Source organism: Liolophura sinensis, chromosome 8 (assembly GCF_032854445.1).
Source record: "Liolophura sinensis isolate JHLJ2023 chromosome 8, CUHK_Ljap_v2, whole genome shotgun sequence".
Lineage (NCBI taxonomy): Eukaryota > Metazoa > Mollusca > Polyplacophora > Chitonida > Chitonidae > Liolophura > Liolophura sinensis.
Window position 1 is genome coordinate 26,022,579 of NC_088302.1, and position 24,415 is coordinate 26,046,993.

The following is a 24,415-nucleotide window of genomic DNA, read 5'->3' on the forward strand; positions in this document are numbered from 1 at the left end:
GGATTTCCCCCTGGCTCTGGCCGGTTTCCACCCACCATAATGCTGACCGCCGTCGTATAAGTGAAATATTCTTGAGTACGTCGTAAAACACCAATCAAATAAATAGATAAATTCAATACATTCAAACATCGGTGTGAGAGTAAAATTAACAAGGAGACAGATTTCACCTGTAATAGTGCGCGTGTGACCTCCAGCCGATTGTAATTACACTATCCCCACTGCTATGGTTGACTAAGAATCATGTATCCTTGGCACCATTCAACGTAATTGTATGTTAAATGATATGACAACACAACATTTTGAGTATTTCTAGACAAGTTAAGATTTTTTTTTTTTTTTTTTTTTGATTGGTGTTTTACGCCGTAGTCAAGAATATTTCACTTATACGACGGCGGCCAGCATTATGGTGGGTGGAAACCGGGCAGAGGCCGGGGGAAACCCACGGCCATCCGCAGGTTGCTGGCAGACCTTCTCACGTACGGCCGCCAGCATGAGCTGGACTTGAACTCACAGCGACTGCATTGGTGAGAGACTCCTGGGTCATTACGCTGCGCTAGCGCTTTAACCGACTGAGCCACGGAGGCCCCGACAAGTTTAGACAAGTGACATCTTCTGTTAGGAGTTTTTTTCTATCAAAATTCGAAAATTTTTGACAAAGGAATTGAATATGTGACGTTTAAATATATTTAAAAAATGTCGATAATTAGGATTCACGCTTAGCACAGGGCTTACTAATCAAGTACCACATGTGGGGAACCATCTTGACCCCACACTAAAGGCCTTTTTGGCTGTTCGTTGATGGTTACGTCGCTTGTTTTATTTTGATTTATCTAGAGGAGGAGAGGCCGAAAATTGAATACCCACCCTTCGACGGTTTCTTCAATAACCTCAACATTCCCAACCAAGGTGCTATAGGTGAGTATGTCCTGAAACCGACTCAAGTGTGGCTCTTAAAGCGAAAGAACTTCCTGTAAGGTTCATCTCATCTGGATGCTCGCCTGCAGCTCACAAGGTAATAATTAGGTCATCTGAAAATTTTGTGGTGTGTTGATGAAAGAAAGGGGCCCTGTAGCACATTTGAAACGTGAGTTCCCAAGCCACTGCTTTTGTTGAGTTCCTAAGTGTATTGTTATTCTTAGGTTCCAACAACATCCACAAAACCCTTGTCGCAGACAAGTATCTTCCAGGCGACATCAAGTGCTTTGTGTTTTACGAACGAACCAGTAATCAAAAATCCAAAAATAAAACGGAAAATCCACGCTTTTAGTCCGATCTTGATATTTTTATGATTTTCATGTTTTTCAAAGCTTTGGGATCATGTAAATATATCTTCATCAGGAAACAAAAAAATGCTGGGACAGTCCATATTTTTCTATACATGAGAAATCTTTATTTTTTTTCATGCGCTCCTCCGACATTGAAAAAGTCCTTTGATTTTACATCATCAGATAGTCATGTAATTCGGATGAGCACAACGGCGTACTCTGATGGTGTGTATGAGCCAGCAGGCGATGACCGACCTAATGCCCTCGACCTCAGCCAGGCATTCCACAAGGCAGAAGACGGTGAGGACCTCAGAATGGCCTCTGAAGGGTCCCAGAGAAACCGAACAGCCTTCATGGTCTTCTTTGGTAAGAATGAGACGAATTTCAACTTCTACGATAAAAAAAATTAGCAAGCCTTGAAACGATATGCGTATGTGGGAAGGTGTGTCAGCAGCCTGCGGATGGTCATGGGTTTTCTTCTCCCATCATAATGCTGGCCGCCGTCGTATAAGTGAAATTCTTGAGTACGGTGTAGAACACCAATCAAATAAATAAATAAACGAAACGGTATGCTTCTTAATTATGTCATCGTGGAAAGTCAGCGGCCACTGATTTAAGTGACACATAGGCAAACTCATGTAAGAATTGTGTTTTTGTTGTTGTTGTTGTTTACATATGCAAGAAAGATAAATTAACCAATATTTCAAATTGTTCAGCTCACGAACGAATTGACAAGCGACTCAGTATATGACTAAATTAAGGTAATAAATGAGGGGGAGCGGGGAGATCGACAAAGGCTAATAAGGAGGAACTGAATAAAGGTATCAGTCATATTAATGTTTTTATTTTGTAAAAAGGAATATGTGGTAGAAGGATTTATAAGAACAGAAACCATAAATTATAATATCATTGGATAATTTGACATATTTAGGCCAGCAGGTTGTAGAGGAAATCATGGATGTCCAGCGACCAGGGTGTCCGCCAGAGTTCCTCTTTGTTCCAATCACAGAGAAGTATTTACGATACGCGAATCTTACGGGGAAGGCCATGCCATTGTTACGGACTAGGTACGACCAGAGCACAGGGCTGTCCCCCAACAACCCCCGCCAACAGGTGAGCGACTGTCCTGTTTATCGCGTGACGTGATCTCCGTATCAAGTGGGTTCACACGGATTTATTATCCATTTCGCTTGATAAATACTTGTTATTTCTTCCCGCAGTTCTTTATAAACAAATTGTAAATAATTCATGAAAAAGATTCATTCTGTCCTGGCTTGTTTTAAGAACTAGAATATAGTACAGTTTTGCTTTTGCTGAAGTAAAAATTGCTTTATGTCTTTGAGGATATACAGAAGACAGAAGGTCACGCAGAAATGCAATCTACATGATTTAAATTTGTTTTATTATGTATTTTTAGCTGAACGAAAATACACCCTATTTGGACGGTAGCCTGTTCTATGGTCCAGCTAAAGCTTGGGCTGATTTAATTCGCGAATTTGAGGGGGGCAAATTAAAGGCGCAGGATCCTAATGCGGATATTAAAAGTAGCTTTCCTGCCGACAACGACATCCGTTTGCCTATGGCGAACCCACCGGCTCCTCGGCAGGCTGAAATATTCCCCGTCAACAGATTCTACCGTGAGTATTCGTTTCTCTGGACAATTATTGTCCCAATGAGAATTTTGTAATGAAAGGTCTATGCAGATGTTTGAGCTGTTTTCTTCGTTTGAAAAACGTTATCGTGTACGAGAAATCACGCTTTTGAACAAGATTAGGCCCTATCTGATTCCCAGATATATTTTTGATCACGTGTCTGCTCTATAATTACACGTGAAAAGTGTGATTACACAGTTGATATCTGAATTGTATCCGGTTTTTCACATGTATTACCCGAGTGACTAATTCGCGTTTGCAGGTTTTTTCTGTATCTCTGACAAAAGAGATAATAGACACATCTGTTTTGAACTTATATGTGTAAAGTACAATCTTGTTCTCCGCATAGTTCAGATCAGCATCTCAGTTTTTCCATTTTTTGCTTAGTTCTTAGAAAATTCATTCAGCCGTCACATACGCAGGCTATACCTAAAAATATGGATTCACCAATTATGCCGTTTGTGTTTTGCTTGACCCTTCTTATACCTATATGTACATGTATAAACCCTCTGTGGGGATATCTGGTTTAGATTTATCTCTGAATGACGACGGTAGGGCCTATTGTTAGATAAGAACGATTTTATTGATAAGATATACTTTTATTTTCTTCACTGTGATAATGTTTACCCCCTTTTATATTTCTGGATAACGTTTTCATATCTTTAATTCATTGCTGAGGTTTTTCACTGTTTTTTTTTGTTTTTCTCCTGTTATTTCGAACAATACCATGTACATGCACCGGCAGGTCTCGGAAATCCACGCGGCAACGAGAACCCATTCCTTTTGACCTTTGGTGTCATCTGGTTCCGGTGGCACAATATGGTCGCAAAAAGTTTGAGTGAACAAAACCCAAACTGGAACGACGAGACGTTATTCCTGGAGGCCAGAAAGCGTGTTGTAGCCCATCATCAGGTAATGAATCTATTGCATGTTTAGGGCTTAGATTTGTTTGCATGTAATAACTGCAGAAAAAGTCGAATCTTGCTTGAAAACGAACAAATGACTTCATTTGTCAAGGGTTGTTGGTCGGCTACACTGACGTATCTGTGGTCCAGCCGCATTACCCAACTGACATGTAGGTCCAAGTACGCATCACCGCCTTAGCCTCCGACAAGGCTTCCTTGCCTGATTTCTCTTTGAATCATGACAGGTCAGCTACTTATGGAGCAAGGCTATGGTGAATCAGTCACTGACATGACCGTACATGTACAACCCAGACGTGTGGATTTTTTAAAGTGTTTGAAGAACATTGTTGTATTGGCCGACGGGTTTCTGAAAATCCCTCAATTTCGAATTTCTTCCTTACCAGTAGAAGGAAAAGTTGCCTGAGTCACATTTCGTGGGGTTGCCCTGACTATGTTTCCCGCCATGTTAACCCATAACTACATATCCATCATATGTGTCAAACCTAGCAGGTATTCCCTCACTGCAAAAACGAAACGTACTCTCTTACACAGGTGATATAGCAGAGTAATGTTTCTGGCAGGAGAATTCTCAAGCCGTAAGTAGCCGTAAGTCCACTCAACCTCTGTTAAAAAGCATGCACATCTGGCATACCGTGTCGTAAACGAAGCTATTTCAGAATTATCACGGACGACCAATGGGAACGACCGTACTCTCTCCTGACGAAAAGTCGTAAACAGTAAATGACAGTTGGGATGTGCAGACATCTTTAGCTTACAACAATGATGCAAAGAAATGAAAATATTCTGTCGATTTCAAGGAACACTGTAAAGTACGTGTAGCTCAACTAGTATAAACAGTGAGCAATCGTCTTGTGGTAGCCCAGAGGCGTGATTTGTGAACGAAAAGCAAGCTCCTGGAGGCTTAATTTCCATTTCCCCTTTCCTTGGCGTTGTTGTGGTGAAAGGAGAGGGTATATGTGCAGGCCATTTTCTGTGGGATTGAATAATAATGAAAGGCTGTGTGGAAAGAGGAAACTTGCAGACGAGAGAGGAAGCCTGTGTACAAGGACATCAAAATGCGTTACAAGCAAGCAGAGTGGCTCGAGTGGACGACGATCGGCAGTCCATCTCCCAGCACGTTTGTTTCTTGATGCAGTTACTCATACTACACACAGTAGATGACAGAATGGCATCAGAAAAATTTAATATGGCATGTATGTATCTCACATCAGTAAGAAATGGATCTAATTTTTCTTTAAAATGTTCAGTCATGGAGTGCGTCATGTTTAACATATGCATATTTGTTCTGAACAAGACAGAAGAGTGAAAACGCATCCTTAACATTAAAGCACTGCATTAATACATCTACATGTAAAACCATTTCATCTCAAGATCAGATGTATGGTATCAATATTTATTGCTTATTTAACCTTTAACTCTTGTTAAAGCAGATATTTGATTTAAGGTCATGTGTGGAAATATACATGTCCTCACATTACCTTATGGGAAATCGTCATAAGGGGATATTATGTCTACAACTTTCATCAGAGCCCTTACATGCTGCACATATGGGTGGACATGGAATCTAGAGTACATTCCCCTTCTCCCGCCGTTTGTGGGGCCTTGGTGACAATTTAATAGAATAGAAAGAATCTAATACCCATTGATCAGTTTATATGGTCACTAAATATTTGGTGGTTTACAAGTTATTTTGAACTACTGTATATCCTTGCCCTTTTTTGATAATAACTAAACCACATACATGTAATTGGGCATACTGTATCGGGAGAGTTACTCAATCTAAAAAAATCAAAAATCATTATCATCACAACATTTCTTATATCCATACATTGCCTTAGTATATTAAAAGGCCTCAGTCTGACTGACAAATGAATCTTTTCTACTGTACATATAATAAGATCGGCACTTAAGCTTTTAAACAAATGTATACCACGATGTCAGATCTTGAGTTTTATTTCAAAACTTTCATTTAAAATTATCAGTGAGGTGATAATAAAATAACTTCTTGAGCATTAGGAGCAAGGTTTGGTCACCTAATTCATCAATGTCAATGATCTCTTGGTCCGGTTACCCAGAATCTGATGAACAAATGTCATCAAACATTTCTCGGAGACCCTTAAAATCTTTCTGATGAGATGATGCAAGCGAATGTTTTTTAGATGGGTGCAGTCAAAAGTTTTCTTCCATCTCGATCATCTCTTCTACAAATGGTGAACTGCATTCCCACAATTGAATTTACCATCCACAATACCCTGGAATTCGTAGTCATCCCTAAAATACGATACAGGTATGCCTCACTTGTTTAAAGCTTTTACCCGAGACTATAATCAATGCTCCCCAGAGGAGACACAACGGCAACAGTAGGGACATCGAGTTTTGTTGACACTGTTATTGTTCTAAGAGTACCATTGATAGCGGACCAAAAAAACATCTTTTCCCTGTAAATCGCTTGTAGACACTGTCTTGGATATGTGCATAGCTATTTTATTCCCAATTTGTGACAAACAATGACCTTAGCTTCCTCGCTAATTTCCTCAAATTCGATCGTGTTCGTTACATGATATATTAATGAAGACACACCCCCACTTCAACCAATGAAAATTTGTAGTCTTTTGAGAAAACTTTTTACATTCATTGGCTAACACTGACTACATTACCGTCTACTTGTGTCAGAATATGAGAGGTATTTCGACAAACCGTACAACCGCCGGTAGTTTAGGATGGTCTGGCGGAGAGAGATTAGGGATGTAACAAGATTTTAGGTAGTTGACTAAGCTGATTTGCCCAACAGGGATTGCCAACACAATTGCTAAATCAATGATTTAGTCTTCTGGCATTTGAAGTGATATACCAAATTTTCAAAGTGAGAACGTTTTGGTTGTCTGCATGATAAGAATATACATGTATCACATTGGAAGTGTTATCTGCATTCTTATCAGTCTCTTCCCGGGAGTACCGGCCGCGATAGCTTATTAGGTAGAGCGTCTGCTTAGGGAGCGGTAGATCCAGGGTCAATCCTGGGTCGAGTCACACCTAAGACTTTAAAAGAGGAAGTTGTAACTTCCTCGCTTGGCGTCCAGCATGGAGGGGATAGTGCAACAATTGGTTGACCCGTATCAGTATAATGGCTCAGGCGAGACGGCTTACTTGTCTTGGGTAAGTTGTCTTAGTGAAGCAACACTCGATCTCAATAAAACAGCAGGGGAAATCATTCTGCAACAAGAAGGCACATCACATGCTCTTTAAGGACTCCTTCGTCGTCGCATATGTGTTCAATTGTTAAGTACGCCCAAGCTCGCAGTCACTCTCTAGTTGAGTTCAGGTCGCCAACCTTTAAAACAATATCCAAAATCAATTTCCAAAGGGCCAAATCCTTTAATAAAATTAGCAACATAGTCTCTAAAATACATACAATTTCAACAGAAACTTCTTCCATGTACCTACCGGCCCCGATAGCAAAGTTGGTAGAGCGTCCGGTTCGGGAGCGGTAGATCCAGGGTCAATCCTGGGTCGAGTCACACCTAAGACTGTAAAATAGAAAGTTGCAGTTTTATTGCTTGGCGTTCAACATGGCGCGGGCAGGGCTGCTTACTTGCCTTCGATAATGCGTCTGAGTGAAGCAGCAGAGCGGATAAAAGAGCGGTGGAAATCCGTACTGTGCATTACATGCCCTCTAATGATTCCTTCGTCGTCATAAGACTGAAAAATTGTTAAGTACGACGTTAAACCCCAAGCACTCACTGTTGCAAGCAGAAGTTTTCAACAGTTTCGGGTGAAAGCATACATTTCTAATAGATGATGCGGTACGCATATTCATAGTCACAGGCTACATATCGAGAACTGAGATGAAAGATTGAGTTTATTATTAGTCAAACTTTCGTCATTTTCCTAAAATACACTTTACAGCAAAAAGATAAACCTGCCAAAAATAATTCTTGACGTTCAAAAGAATTTAGGGGGCCTCCGTGGCTCAGTCGGTTAGCGTGGCATAATGACCCAGGAGCCTCTCGCCAGTGCGGTCGCTGTGAGTTCAAGTCCAGCTCATGCTGGCTTCCTCTCCAGGCGTAAGTGGGAAGGTCTGGCAACAACCTGCGGATGGTCGTGGGTTTTGCCCTGGGCTGTGCCCAGTTTCCTCCCACCATAATGCTGGGCGCCGTTGTACAAGTGAAATATTCTTGAGTATGGCGTAAAACACCAATCAAATAAATAAATAAATAAATCAAAATAATTTTGGGATTGTTTGGGAAACGAAAAGGAAAAGAAGACATATCGTTGTTATAGGTTTTCTCTAGTAAAGTTGTTGAAAGTTGGCTCTCTTATGGCCACGTATTGATCAGTAATTTCATGCCGTAACGTGTAGTACTATGCTTGATAAGGACTAAAAATAAATGCGAGGGAAAATTTGACGATTAATTCAATAGCTTTGTGCATACACTTCCATTTCAGAAAATCGTCATGTATGACTGGCTGCCCGCATGGCTGCAGTTGACACAAAACGGGTCCACATTTCAGATTCCTGAGTATAAAGGTGAGCAAGCACATATTTTACGTATTCTTCAGAACGTAGGCCCTATATATGCCACGATTATCGTGATTGCGAAAGGCTTGCGCCAACCACAATATATAAAATATTACAACCTCCAAAACGAAGATTTTCATTTGACATTTTCCATCAACAGTGATGCTTTGATGATAAAATATAAAATATCAAAAATAATGAGTCCAGATTAAGTCTTGGTTTTTGGGAGATACACTACTTGTGCATAACATAAAACTGATTAGTTTCACTCTGTAGAATGTTATGTTTCAGGATATAAGCGAAATGTTAACCCGGCAATCGCCCACGAGTTCCAGACGGCAGCGATGAGGTTCGGTCATACTCTCATCCCAAACGGTGTCTTCAAACGAACGTGAGGATTTTGTTCACTTTAATTTCATACGATATCAGTGATACGTACCGTTGCTATGTTTAAAGAATGACCCCAATAAAGTTCAAAATTCATTTGCCCTCTAATTAAAGACCTTTCACATGGAAAGGGTTTACCCACTGCAGTGTAGACTACATGTACATTACACTGGAAGTAGTGTTTGCTTATTCCATTGGTAAACATTCAGTTATTTCCCCATGATTTCACTGTACCACATTCAATAAGTCATTATCACCTTTGCTTCGACAGCGGTAATTGTGAATTCGTCAAGACAACCTTGAAGACAGGGTTTGCCAACCAACATGCTGTACGCCTGTGTAACGCTTATTGGAATTCTCGGGTAAACATTAGACTTGGTATAGTTTTCTCTCTAAATCGTACATTAGAAACGTGAAATATTCTCCGCGTGTAGTATTTTTGTATTACTGTCGAAATAATTCCCCTTTTTCTCAAACACCAATGGCTTCCCTAGATACGTTTCCTGATTCGTCTCACCAGTGTTACTGGATTTACGTTCGTTATACACGGAAATTACTAAACGACCTAGTTAATTATAAAATACATACCGGAGATTTTTGATCAAAAGTACATGTTCAAATTTCAATCAACCATAGCTCAAGTTATTGCCTTCGAGAAAACATCTGATTGGCACTACTTCAGAGTGTTAAAATAATTCTAAATTTATAAAAAGTTATAAAGCGAATATGACTATCCCCAGAGGTACATCTTTTGTTAGTTTTCCTATCCCGTGGGGCTTGTAGTTTCTTAACAAAAACATAAAACTTGATTTTAAATCGACCCTATGCAATGAAGTTTTCTTTTCTAGAATAACTGCTCTAAGAGTTCTAAATTAAAACTTTCTTCAGATCATTAATTTCTTTTTAACATATATATATGGTTATGGGTTCTATTTAAATGCTTAACGTGAACCCAGTATAACATATCTTTCGTTTGCTCTGCTGACGTTCATCGTCATTCAATGTAATGTCTCCTGTGTATCAATGCAGTAACATAGATCATTTCCTTGAAATACCCATTCCACTGCAGCATTTTTCTTTAATTTGTTTATTTATTTGATTGGTGTTTTACGCCGTACTCAAGAATATTTCACTTATGCGATTGCGGCCAGTATTATGGTGGGAGGAAAATGGGCAGAGCCCAGGGGATACCCATGACCATCTGCAGGTTGCTGCCAGACCTTCCCACGTACGGCCGGAGAGGAAGCCAGCATGAGCTGGACTGGAACTCACAGCAACCGCATTGGTGAGAGGCTCCTGGTTCATCTTCACACAAAAAGAAACACACATAGGTCTTCCCCCCCACCCCCACCCTCCCACCCCCGTTCTTCCGACCTCAGCACAATCCTCCTGAAATTAACATGAACTCCATTGTATGCTAATTTAAACAGGAAGCCGTGGATGAAGACATGGATTCTTTGATTAGGGGTATGGCATCTCAGATTGCAGAAAAGGAGGACGGCATTATGGTGAACGACATCAATGGTAAGGCTCTCAGAGAAATTTTAAAACGAAAGAAGTGCCAAGACATTCTTGTAATCTAACACTGTATTAATGTGAAATTCAAATGTTACAGCCTTTGTCATGTTGAAACACATTAATACTTACCCAGAAAATGTTTTTAACATTTTAACATTATATCTTACCCAGCGACCAACTTACCCAGCGACCACCTTACTCAGCGACCACCTTACTCAGCGAATACCTAACCTAATGATCACCTTACGGTGTGAGTAACACCCATATTATTTTTGTTCTCAGGTCAGTTGTTTGGGCCATTGGAGTTCACTCGTCGAGATTTGGCTGCCTTAAACATTATGAGGGCCCGTGATCATGGAGTGCCAGATTACAACACCGTTAGAGAACATTATGGACTCAAGAGGCGGAGCTTTAGTGATATCACAGATAATCCTGAAGTAAGCTATAAAACTATCTTACCGGAGGAACCCCTCCATTTTCTGCACAATATTTTAGCTCCAGAAGAGTTGCTTTGCAAAAATGCATACCGGTACGCTATATCAACATCTCACATTGAAAACATCTAAAGTCTAATTATTGTATTAAATTTCCTCCTGTGTTAATGACATTCACGCGTGCCTCTTGTCCAAAAAACTAGAGCAATCGACAAATATTTGTGCTGTCCAGCGCAAGGGAGGTAATGCATGTTTCCAGAGATATGATTCTTCCCGCCATGCTGAAGTTGACTTGGGTTTAGCAAAATATTAATTAAAGTCTTGTACTTTTAATGGTTTTTGTTTCTTTTTTTTTTTTTTTGGCGCCATAAGTTACTAGAGAAATACTAATAAAAATGAAATGTAGCACGTAATTTTTTGTTCTTTATTTATTTTGCAGATAGCAGAACGATTAAATAAAACTTATGGTGGCAGAGATGATAACATAGATTTGTTTGTTGGGGGTCTGTTAGAAACAACGGATGAGGGGCCCGGGGAGTTGTTTAAGAAGATCACCCAGGAGCAGTTTATTAGAATTCGAGATGGTGACCGCTTTTGGTATGAAAACTGGGAATTCAACGGGTAAGGAATCAATTGTTAGTTTTTTAAGGTCTAGAACCTATACTTGACATGATCGAGTGATTTTCCTTATGTTGTTCAACAAGGTTTCTTCAAGCATGAAGAGTAAAAAACAAAAACTAATTAAATAAAAACAATTATATTTTCTTGTTTTAGATTGTTTACAAAAGAAGAGGTTGACGAAATTAACAATACAACAATGCATGACATAATCATAGCAGTGACAAATATCCAACCTAATGAGATTCAACAAAACCTGTTTGTCTTTGGAGCAGGTGAGTGTATGTATGTATGCATGTATGTATGCGTGTTTGAGTGCGTGTATCCGTATGTATGTATGTATGTGTGTAGGTATGTAGGTATGCTTGGGGTTTTACATTTGTCAGGTAAGTGTAAGATGGAAAAATACGATGAAAAAGACTATTGTAAATAATGTTGGTTTATAGATAGGCTCAGAAGGAAATGATGTTGGAGATAATGAATTATGTCAACAAATAACCCTTGTCCTGAACACCTGTACTTATTAGGCGTCATCCTACTAGAGTACGCTTATAAACCGATGGCAAAGATACCCGCCCATTTGGCTAACAGTGCGTTTCAATATATAAAGATTTCTCAGATTTGTTAGAAGATAGCTTATGACTTAATCTGATTGAAAACCTAAGATCAGTCCCATAAATATTTGAATAGCAAGGCAGTGATATTAACATGTGGGGCCTTATACATTACATGTTCATTTTCACCTAACCACGCGCACATTCACACACACGTGGTTTTCCGTAAAAAATTTTACAAATTGCTTTATATTGCAAATTGCTCTTTTACATTTTGTATTACAAAAAGCCAATCTTATTATAATAACTTATTATAAACTTCCACTCCCAGAGTGCCTTTATGTAATAACCTTTTCCTTTCAGGCATTTTTCTTAGAAAAAAAATCTCCATTTCGAATTGCTTTTTATTGCAAATTTGCGTTGTTACACTCTGATGTTGGCTTTATGTTATAGATTATTACAAATTTTAAGTTCTACAATGGCTTATAAGAATGTATTACAAAAAAGACTACTCTCAGAGTAAACTTTTCTAATAATTATTTTACAAACTGCGAATTGCGTTGTTGCACACTGGGAATGACTTTATGGAATAAATTATTACAAACTTAAAATAACTTTTTTCTTTCAAGAATTTATTACAAAACTCCAATCTCAGAGTGGCTTTTTGTAATAAATTCTTACAAACTGCCACACCCAGAGTATTTTTTGTAATTACTTATTCCTTGCCAAAATTTATTACAAATAGCTTTTTATTGCAAATTGCGTTGTTATACACCGAGAATGCCTTTTATGTAACAAATTATTACAAATTTTATCTCCTACAGTGGCTTTAAGAAATAACTTATTCTTTTCAGTAATGTACTGGAAAAAACAATCTGAGAATGGCTTTGTTTAAAAAATATTACAAATTGCATAAAAAAAAACATGGCAATAGAGACCACCGGCTGAAATACGAATGTCTTTTAACGCACGGATACTAATGCCAAAGGATTTGATCATAACTAAAGTGAACAGTGCTATAACTCTGTGTCAAACATGCATAATGTGGTAGGTGTTTAGCATCTAACATATATGTACCTTCTGTCCCCAGGTGACCCCTGTCCACAACCCTTCCAGTTGAACGAGAGCCACATAGAGCCGTGCACTGAGATCAGACGTTTTGATTATTTCTCCGGCAGTGAGGTGTCGTTTGCATTGTCGTTTCTGTTCCTGGGATTGTGTGTGCCGTGTAAGTATTATGTAAACACTTTATACTTGGAATGGAACAGTCGGAGTAGGTTCACCGTGAACAACGTTAATGTATTGTAAAACGTGATTGCCTTGTACATATGTAATGTGATTACCTTGTATAACGTGATTGTCGTGTATGTATGTAATGTGATTGTCTTGTATAACGTCATTGCCTTGTATGTGCGTATGTAATGTGATTATCTTGTATAACGTGATTGCCTTCTACGTATGTAATGTGATTGTCTTGTATAACGTGATTGCCTTGTATGTATGCATGTAATGTGATTATCTTGTATAACGTGATTGCCCTGTAGGTATGTATGTATGTAATGTGATTATCTTGTATAACGTGATTGCCCTGTATGTATGTATGTATGTAATGTGATTATCTTGTATAGCCTGATTTTCTTGTTTATACGTACATGTATGTTATGTGATTATCTTGTATAACGTGATTGCCTTCTATGACGTGTTTGTCCTGTATAACGTGATTTGCCTTGTATGTATGTATCTCACCAATGCGGCCACTGTGAGTTCAAGTCCAGCTCATGCTGGCTTCCTCTCCGGCCGTAAGTGAGAAGGTCTGTCAGCAACCTGCAGATGGTCGTGGGTTTCCCCCGGGCTCTGCCAGGCTTCCGCCCACCATAATGCTGGCCGCCGTCGTATAAATGAAATATTCTTGAGTGCGCGTAAAACACCAATCAAATAAATAATTAAATTCTATGTAATGTGATTTTATTTTATAACGTGTTTATCTTGTACAACGTGATTGTCTTGTACTTATTTAATGTGATCATCTTGTATGACGTGCTTGTCTTGTACGTATGTAATGTGATTATATTTCATACCGTGTTTATCTTGTATAACATGATTGTCTTGTACTTATTTAATGTGATCATCTTGTATGACGTGCTTGTCTTGTACGTATGTAATGTGATTATATTTTATAACGTGTTTATCTTGTGTAGTGAAATTGTCTTATATAACTGGGAAACAAACGATAAGACTTTATACTTTGTATCTAATTCCATGTATGTGGCTGCTATTGAACGAAGTTACTGATGACAATAAAGCTTTCCATTCTAGCTATATAAACGCTCTATTTCACATAACACTGAAGAACAGCAAATCTCAACTGAGATATCACGCTGAACCGTCTTTAGTTGGCATCACAATTACAGTATTAAATTCATTGGCAGTAGTTATCTCCCTTGAGCTCCATTAGCAAAGCATTGTAGCTGCAAGATGCAGGTCAAAATGTTTTTCTTAGTTTTAATTATTAGGTAAAACCTTGCTAAATCAATGTTTTCCAGATGTCCATTTTGAAGTTACAGGACACTTTATCTTTATATGTTGGCAGTGACAATAGGAATTTTGCTGTTGATGGGAAGGAGAAGGAAGAATCAGGTATTTCAGAACCAAAGGGCGACACTGGCACGTGGCGGGCAGACGGAGATACTCAAAGGTAGAGTCATCTCTGTATACATAAGCACTTACCGGGCTCTGTTTCTATACACCATTACAGTGGACAGTTGCCTTAGTGGCCTCGACATGTGTTGCTTTTTAGCAGTGAGAGCTATGCCGTATACTGACTTCGATAAATGTTGAAACAAAACTGTAAAATTTCTATTTCATAATAGGAATCGGATAACTGTTCAATACGTGCCAATACGACGAGTTGCGCCACCTGAACGTGCCAGAATTACATTGGGAATATTTTGCTGCAGTCTGGTTTACTTAGCTAGTGATGAGATCTTCGCAATATAATACATGCACATAATACATGAAAAATAATACTACTAAATACAATATAAAATTAAACTATTGCATACATTATATGTTTTCACAATGTTACACGTATTTCAACTGCGATGGTACATGGGCATTAATACTTTTAACTTCTGGTGTTTCTCCCACAGCATCAGAGTGGGTTGGCACAAAGGCCGGGGAACGAAACGTAATCATCGAGTTTATGACAAGGCGGCTTAAAATCCACGTCATGGACTCCCGAAAGAACAGTCTGAGGCTTCTAGACCTGCGCAACGTCAAGAAAATCGAACTCCTGGAGGCACTGGATGGTGACCAAAGTTTACTGCAAATCAAAGTCCCGAAAGAATCCGATCTGGTAAGTCAGAAAAAGTCTACGTTGTTTGAGCTTTAAATTCATTTATTTTGCTCATTTCGTTGTATCCGCTGTAGTCCTGTAATCCTTGGATGCGGTCTGCTAATATTTACATGAATTTAATCTGTAGTGCATGTGTATAAGGAACTATCTGTGTTTGCTATATGAACTTTGATTCAGTATGTCAACATATACAGTGCTTCTGATCTGCATGGCTTGGGAATACGTTCATTATTTGAACCTTGCTCTAGTTGAGTAGAGACGCATTGTCCACATTTGGCAGATGAGAAAATGATGCCATTGGTCCAAGTGTTCAGTACTTCCGATCTCGATTATTTCATGTAGTTAAAAGTTTGTTCGAGTATGTGGATTTTACTTTTTGAAAAATTCTCTAGTTTGTACAATTTATTCTCCTAATTAAGATTACATGAGCTGAATTGTCTTGTTTTCTAGATTCTACACTTCGGCGTATCGTCACAGAGGGAAATTTTTATCAGACGTCTGGAGGAATTTCTCAGATCCATTGGGGTGAATCGAGACAAACAGGGTACAAGAGAGAAACTAATTTATCAATCAACCAATACCAAGGAAATTCGACAACGGTTCCTGTCTAAGGTCGTCAAAATCGTTTGTCTGCAGGTACGTAAAACATAGAGAAATAGACCACTAGACAAGCCAGTGCGATTTCATTCATCAATTCTTCTCCAAATAGATAAACGTAAACTTGGTCACAGTACACTTTCCGAGGGCAAATCATTATGAATATATCTCCACGACATGGTTTTAACACTCCAAAATAACATAACCTTTTCTTTATTCGAAATAGTACGTCTTACCACAATTTACAACAGTATTCAATCATTGAGATCCTGGAAGCTCATTGTTCCAAAGAATTCACGGAGTTAAGCCTATGACTGGTTACTATCTTCTCCTCTTAGGTGTTTGACCGTAAGTCGAGGTCCATGGAAATTGACGACGATAGCTTGAACAGCGTTATTAATGTGGAGATCACGCGTAGCGAGTTCGCCGAGGCCATGTCTCTGAAACCAACCTCAATCTTTGTGAGGAACATGTTTAAACTCCTTGACAAGGACAACAGCGGCTTCCTGTCATTTAGGGAGTTTAGAGACTCGTTCATCATCTTCTCCAGAGGTGAGTAGAGTGGGATAATTAAAGGTTAGGTTTTAGAGTGTCAGATATGTTACCCAAGGGTATGTCAGATATTTGGCTTACTAAATATGGGTTACTGGATGGCACATCTCATAGTCGATTCTACTAGTAGCGAATACACTTACGCTTCCAGGCACCACTTCCCGTTTAATTCTGAGTGGCACACGGTGACCGTCACACATTCCTGTATAAAATTATTTTATTCATGTATTTATTTGATTGGTGTTTTACGCCGTACTCAAGAATATTTATACGAATACTTATACGACGGCGGCCAGCATTATGGTGGGTGGAAACCGTGCAGAGCCCGGGGGAAAACCACGACCATCCGCAGGTTGTTGCAAGACCTTCCCACGTACGCCCGGAGAGGAAGCCAGCATGAGCTGGACTTGAACTCACAGCGATCGCATTGGTGAGAGACTCCTGGGTCATAACACTGTGTTAGCGCACTAACCAACTATTCCTCTATAAAATTATAGAAAATATCTTGGTGGATATCATTTAATTATGTGAATTTCTGTATCCTATCTGAGAAAAGCACATGTTCTTCCCAGATCCATTTAACTTCCACGAAGCATCTGTTTTGGTACCTTGACACTTGACGAGCGCTGAAAAAAACATTTCAAAGGGGGGTAATCCACTGCAAGCCGAATAAGGCTGTCCTCTGGCTTTTGCCGAAGTGTGGAAGCGGGGTAGGGATAGATAATGAGCAAAATGACTCGTCTAGTATCGTATTTACAAATATATGTGGTTTGTATGTATGATTTATAACTGATGTGTATAACGGTTTCAATTTCAGGAGATGCCGAAGCCAAAACCCGTCTTATATTCGACATGTATGACGTACGACATCAGCAATATCTTTCTCCAAAACAGTTTACTCAGATGATTGGGTGAGAGGTTCTATCTCAAAATTATTTAATCTTTATTCTGCTTTCCTTTAAAGTTTCAATCCTCAGCTTTGGGATAAATTGTCCCGTTTTGTGAACAAAACTCACACATCTAGTGCATTTCGATTAAGTTAACCGACATTTTATTATTTGCAAGTTACAGTTTCTGTGTGTGGCACACCTTTTAATGCAGAAAACTGACTAGTTCCACTAAAAGGTTTCTAGCCAGCGACCTCAGAGTAAGGCACAAAATTGCCAATAAAGCATGCCAATCTTCTAGATCAGTCTACAGTCAGTAGATATATATATATATATATATATAGTCTAATATATATATATAGTCTAATATATATAGGAGGAAAGCTTACGGCGAATGCACAATTCATAGTCTATTGAACTATTACACGTGCATAGACGAGCCTGTGGACGGTCATTATTTTTGGAGAAAGACTCAGGCCATAGTAAGATTTCTGGACTATTTCTAACAATCCACCTACCATGTTGTAGATCAATGTTAGAGCTCGGGGATGCCTCGCTGGATGCGGCACAAGTGGAAGAATTGACATCGTCTATGCTGAGAGATGCCGGACTCCAAGGGAAAAATCGACTGGTGTATGAGGACTTCAAGAAAGTCTTCAACGACTACCAGGACACGATTGGCCAGGCCACAGTCTCCCTGGAAGGTACACATTAAGCAGTCTGTTGCACATTTTTCTAATATTTACACCACTTACATGTTCAGGGCCACAGGGTACAATGTTATCTCAAAAATTGCAAGCCCGTAGCACTCACGGGTGGTTATTAAAGTAAATAGCTTTTCGTGTATGGCTGAAACACCTGATGGATTTCTGACTAACTGGCTTTTTATTTATGGCTAAAAGATGCATGGCTGACTAACTGATTATCTGGGAAAGGGTATATAGCTGATGAGCTTAATGGATGGCTGCCTAACTTGCTTTCATTATCTGAATGACTGACCAAATAAACAGTTGACTCACTGGCTTTGGACTTCTAGTTGACAAACCTACAGAGTTTACTGACTGTCTGCCATTTCCTGTATGGCTGACAGACGTAAATGGATGGCCGACTATTTCTTTTTGTTACACGATTGACAGACCTAAGGACTCACAAGCCTGTCTTTCTTATATGGCTGACAGACCTAATGACTGACAATCTGGCCTTCCTTGTATGGCTGATTGACCTAATAACTGACAATCTGGCCTTTCTTGAATGACTGACAGACCCGCATGACTGACAATCTGGCTTTTCTTGTATGGCTGACTGACCTAATGACTGACAATCCGGCCTTTCTTGTATGGCTGACAGACTCGCATGACTGACAAGCTGACCTTTCCGGTATGGCTGACAGACCTAATAACTGACAATCTGGCCTGTCTTGTATGGCTGACAGACCCGCATGACTAACAAGCTGACCTTCCTTGTATAGCTGACTGGCCTAATGGGTGACAAGCTGGATTTCCTTGTATGGCTGACAGACCCGCATGACTGACAATCTGGCCTTTCTTGTATGGCTGGCAGACCCGCATAAGTGACAACCTGGCCCTTCCTGTATGGCTAACAGACCGAATGACTGACAATCTGGCCTTTCTTGTATGGCTGAAGGACCTAATGACCTGGCAACATGGCCCTTCCTGTATGGCTGACAGACAATGATTGGCAATCGGGCCTTCCTTGTATGACTGACAGACTCGCGTGAGTGACAATCTGGCCTTTCTTGTATAACTGACTGGCCTAATGGGTGACAAGCTGCCCTTTCTTGTATGGATGACAGACCCGCATGACTGACAACCTGGCCCTTCCTGTATGGCTGACAGACCTAATAACTAGACAACCTGGCCCTTCCTGTATGGCTGACAGACCTAATGACAGACAATCAAGCCTTTTTTATATGACTGACAGACCCGCATGACTGACAACCTGGCCTTTTTTGTATGGCTGACAGACCTAATAACTGACAATCTGGCCTTTCTTGTATGGCTGACAGACCAGCATGACTGACAATCTGGCCTTTCCTGTATGGCTGACTGACCTAATGACTCACAAGCTGACCTTCCTTGTATAGCTGACTCACTTGAAGGGTAACAAGCTGGCCTTCCTTGTATGGCTGACAAACCTAATGGGTGACAGACTGGCTTTTCCTATATGGCAGACTGCCCTGTTGAATGATAAGTTGGCCTTCCTTGCATGGCAGATTGCCCTGAAGTGTAACAAGCTGGTCTTGCTTGTATGGCTGACTGAACTGAAGGGTGACAAGCTGGCCTTCTTTGTATAGCTGACAGACCTAATTGGTGACAAGCTGGCCTTCCTTGTATGGCTGACAAATCTAGTGGGTGACAAGCTGGCCTTCCTTGTATGGCTGACTAAGCTGAATCTGGCCTTCCTTGTATGGCTGACTGAGCTGAAGGGTGACAAGCTGGTCTTCCTTGCATGGCAGATTGCCCTGAAGTGTAACAAGCTGGCCTCACTTGTATGGCTGACCGACCTGAAGGGTTACAAGCTGGCCTTCCTTGTATGGCTGACTGACCTAATGACTCACAAGCTGGCCTTCCTTGTATGGCTGACTGAGCTGAAGGGTGACAAGCTGGCCTTCCTTGTTTGGCTGACAGACATATATTGACTTACAAGCTAACCTTCATTGTATGGCTGTCTGAGCTGAAGGGTGACAAGCTGGCCTTCCTTGTATGGCTGACAGACATATTGACTTACAAGCTAACCTTCATTGTATGGCTGACTGAGCTGAAGGGTGACAAGCTGGCTTTCCTTGTATGGCTGACTGGCCTAATGGGTGACAAGCTGGCATTCTTTGTATGGCTGACAGAACGAATGGGTGACAAGCTGGCCTTTCTTATTTGCCGGACAGCCCTGAAGGGTGACAAGCTGGCCTTCCTTGTATGGTTGACTGAGCTGAATAATGACAGTTTGGCTTTCCTTGTATGGCTGGCAGCCCTGAAGGGTGACAAGCTGGCTTTCCTTGTATGGCTGGCAGACCTAATAGGTAACAAGCTGGCCTTGCTTGTATAGCTGACAGACCTAATGGGTGACAAGCTGGCCTTCCTTGTATGGCTGACTAACCTAATGGGTGACAGCCTGGCCCTTCCTGTATGGCTGACAGACCTATTGACTGACAATCTGGCCTTTTCTGTATGACTGACTATCTGGATTTCCTTGTATGGCTGACTGGCCTAATGGTTGACCAGCTGGCCTTTCTTGTATGACTGACAGACCCGCATGACTGACAATCTGGCCTTTCTTGTATGGCTGACAGACACGCATGGCTGACAACATAGCCCTTCCTGTATGGCTGACAGACCTAATGACTGACAATCTGGCCTTTCTTGTATGGCTGACTCACCTAATGACTAGACAACCTGGCCCTTCCTTGTATGGCTGACAGATCTAATAAGGGACAATCAGGCCTTTCTTGTATGGCTGACAGACCCCCATGACTGACAGCCTGGCCTTTCTTGTATGGCTGACTGACCTAATAACTGACAACCAGGCCTTCCTTGTATAGCTGACTAACTTGAAGGGTGACAGGCTGGCCTTCCTTGTATGGCTGACATACCTAATGGGTGATAAACTGGCCTTTCTTATATGGAGGACTGCCCTGTTGAATGATAAGTTGGCCTTCCTTGCATGGCTGACTGACCTGAAGGGTGACAAGCTGGCCTTCCTTATATGGCTGACTGACCGGAAGGGTGACAAACTGGCCTTACTTGTATGGCTGACTGACCTAATGACTGACAACCTGGCCTTCCTTGTATGGCTGACTGAGCTGAAGGGTGACAAGCTGGCCTTCCTTGTATGGCTGACTGACCTAAAAAATGACAAGCTGGCCTTCCTTGTATGACCAACTGACCTAATAGGAAAGAAGCTGCCCTTTCTTATATGGCGGACTGCCCTGAAAGGTGACAAGCTGGCCTTTCTTGTATGGCTTACTGAGCTGAAGGGTGACAAGCTGGCCTTCCTTGTATGGCTGACAGATTTAATGGGTGAAAATCTGGCCTTCCTTGTATGGCTGACTAAGCTAAAGGGTGACGACCTGGCCTTCCTTGTATGGTTGACTGACCTAATGACTCACAAGCTGGCCTTCCTTGTATGGCTGACTCACTTTATGACTTACAAATTGGCCTTCCTTTTATGGCTGACTGAGCTGAAGGGTGACAAGCTGGCCTTCCTTTTATGGCTGACTGACCTAATGGGTGAGAAGATGGCCTTCCTTGCATGACTGACAGAACTAATGGGTGACAGCCTGGCCTTCCTTGTATGGCTGACTGACCTAATGGGTGACAAGTTGGCCTTCCTTGTATGGCTGACTAAGCTGATTAGTGACAAGCTGGCATTCTTTGTATGGCTGACTGATCTAATGGGTGACAAGCTGGCCTTAATTGTATGGCTCTCTGGCCTAATGGGCGACAAGCTGGCCTTCCTTGTATGGCTGACTGACCTAATGGATGACAAGCTGGCCTTCCTTGTATGGCTGACAGACCTAATGAATCACAAGCTGGCCTTTCTTGTATGGCTGACTGAGCTGAAGGGTGACAAGTTGGCCTTCCTTGTATGGCTATCTGAGCTGATGGGTAACAATATGGCCTTCCTTGTATGGCTGACCTGCCTACTGAGTGACAAACTGGCCTTCCTTGTATGGCTGACTGACCTAATAGGTAACAACGTGGCCTTTCTTGTATTGCTGACTGACCTAATGGGTGACCAGGTGGCCTCTCTTGTTTGGCTGACAGACCTAATGACTCACAAGTTGACCTTCCTAGTATGGCTGACTGAGCTGGAGGCTGACAAGCTGTCCTTTCTTATATGGCTGACTGAGCTGAACGGTGACTAACTGCCTCTCCTTGTATGGCTGACTGACCTAATGGGTGACAAGCTGGCCTTCCTTGTATGGCTGACAGACCTAATGGATCACAAGCTGGCCTTCCTTGTATGGCTGACTGACCTAATGGATGACAAGCTGGCCTTCCTTGTATGGCTGACTGAGCTGAAGGGTGACAAGCTGGCCTTCCTCGTATGGCTGACTGACCCAATGGGTGACAAGCTGGCCTTCCTTGTATGGCTGACAGACCTAATGGATCACAAGCTGGCCTTCCTTGTATGGCTGACTGACCTAATGGATGACAAGCTGGCCTTCCTTGTATGGCTGACTGACCTAATGGGTGACAAGCTGGCCTTCCTTGTTCGGCTGACTGATCTAATGAGTGACAATCTGGCCTTCCTTATATGGCTGACTGACCTAATGGGTGACAAGCTGGCCTTCCTTGCATGGCTGACTGACCTAATAGGTGACAAGCTGGCCTTCCTTGTATGGCTGTCTGGCCTAATGACTCACAAGCTGGCCTTCCTTGTATGGCTGACAGACCTAATGACTCACAAGCTGGCCTTCCTTGTATGGCTGACAGACCTAATGACTGACAACCTGGCCTTCCTTGTATGGTTGGCTGACCTGAAGGGTAACAAGCTGGCCTTCCTTGTATGGCTGCCTGACCTAATAGGTGACAAGCTGGCCTTCCTTCTATGGCTGACTGACCTAATAGGTGACTAGCTGGCCTTCCTTGTATGGCTTACTGACCTAATAGGTAACAAGCTGACCTTCCTTGTATGGCTGACTGACCTAATGGGTGACAAGCTGGCTTTCCTTGTATGGCGGACTGCTCTGAAGGGTGACAAACTGGCCTTCCTTGTATGGCGGACTGAGCTGAAGGGTGACAACCTGGCCTTCCTTGTATAGCTGACAGACCTATTAGGTGACAAGTTGGCCTTCCTTGTATTTGTCTGACAGACCTAATGGGTGACAAGCTGGCCTTCCTTGTATGTCTGACTGACCTATTGGGTGACAAGCTGGCCTTGTATGGTTGACTGACCTACTCGGTGATAAGCTGGCCTTCCTTGTATGCCTGACTGGCTTAATGGATGACAACCTGGCCTTCCTTGTATGGCTGACAGACCTAATGACTCACAAGCTGACCTTCTTTGCATGGCTGACTGAGCTGGACAGTGACAAGCTGGCCTTCCTTCTATGGCTGACTCAGCTGAAGGGTGACAGGGTGGCTTTCCTTGTATGGCTGACTGGCCTAATGGGTGACAAGCTGGCCTTCCTTTTATGGCTGACAGACCTAATGACTCACAAGCTGACCTTCCTTGTATGGCTGACTGAGCTGAAGGGTGATAATCTGGCCTTCCTTGTATGGCTTACTGGCCTAATGGGTGAAAAGCTGGCCTTTCTTATATGGCTGACTGCCCTGATGGGTGACCTTTTCTGTACAGTGTATGGTTGATTTGAAAAGCTGGTCTTTCCTAATATGGCTGACAGGGCTAATGAATAACAGAGAAAGCTGGCATGCAGATTTTCACTTGTCATATTTAGCTGAAAGGGCTAATGTGCTGCTGATAAGGATGAAAGGCAGATTGTCTGGCTTTCATATGTAGCTGACAGGGATAATGGGTAGTCGATAAAGTTCGCAGGTATATTGTCTGGCTTTTCATAAATACCTGACAGGGCTAATGTGTAGCTACTAAATAGGACAGGCAGGTTGCCCGGCTTTTCATAAATACCTGACAGGGCTAATATGTAGCTACTAAATAGGACAGGCAGGTTGCCCGGCTTTTAATAAATAGCTGACAGGGCTAATGTGTAGCTACTAAATAGGACAGGCAGGTTGCCCGGCTTTTCATAAATACCTGACAGGGCTAATGTGTAGCTACTAAATAGGACAGGCAGGTTGCCCGGCTTTTCATAAATAGCTGACAGGGCTAATGTGTAGCTACTAAATAGGACAGGCAGGTTGCCCGGCTTTTCATAAATACCTGACAGGGCTAATGTGTAGCTACTAAATAGGACAGGCAGGTTGCCCGGCTTTTAATAAATAGCTGACAGGGCTAATGTGTTGCTAATAAAGATGACAGGCAGACTGTCTGGTTTTTCATAAATAGCTGACAAAGCTAATGGGTGGCTAACTGATTGGCTTTTCCCATGCGAAGACAAGATACATTTATCCTAGTGCCTGAAGAGCTTAATTTTAGCCAGTTTGCTGAGTATATCTTTGATTGATTTGATATCTTTGCCGTGTGACTGAACCTCCTGACTGATTGACAGATAG

The 24,415-nt window shown here is 41.5% G+C and overlaps 1 protein-coding gene across 1 annotated transcript in view; it reads left to right on the forward strand.

The window, feature by feature from the left end:
• The window catches only part of LOC135473364 (dual oxidase 2-like), a 36,638-nt gene that overhangs the window by 3,567 nt on the left and 8,656 nt on the right, over window positions 1-24,415 (forward strand). Inside the window, exons 2-20 of the mRNA XM_064753214.1 lie at window positions 835-915; window positions 1,449-1,631; window positions 2,197-2,378; window positions 2,683-2,902; window positions 3,663-3,829; window positions 8,290-8,371; window positions 8,639-8,753; window positions 9,021-9,111; window positions 10,180-10,273; window positions 10,550-10,704; window positions 11,141-11,322; window positions 11,476-11,594; window positions 12,964-13,101; window positions 14,464-14,568; window positions 15,023-15,228; window positions 15,679-15,864; window positions 16,164-16,377; window positions 17,195-17,288; window positions 17,793-17,968. Coding sequence (XP_064609284.1) covers window positions 835-915; window positions 1,449-1,631; window positions 2,197-2,378; window positions 2,683-2,902; window positions 3,663-3,829; window positions 8,290-8,371; window positions 8,639-8,753; window positions 9,021-9,111; window positions 10,180-10,273; window positions 10,550-10,704; window positions 11,141-11,322; window positions 11,476-11,594; window positions 12,964-13,101; window positions 14,464-14,568; window positions 15,023-15,228; window positions 15,679-15,864; window positions 16,164-16,377; window positions 17,195-17,288; window positions 17,793-17,968 — 2,790 coding nt within the window. The remainder of the gene's footprint in view (window positions 1-834; window positions 916-1,448; window positions 1,632-2,196; window positions 2,379-2,682; window positions 2,903-3,662; window positions 3,830-8,289; window positions 8,372-8,638; window positions 8,754-9,020; window positions 9,112-10,179; window positions 10,274-10,549; window positions 10,705-11,140; window positions 11,323-11,475; window positions 11,595-12,963; window positions 13,102-14,463; window positions 14,569-15,022; window positions 15,229-15,678; window positions 15,865-16,163; window positions 16,378-17,194; window positions 17,289-17,792; window positions 17,969-24,415) is intronic.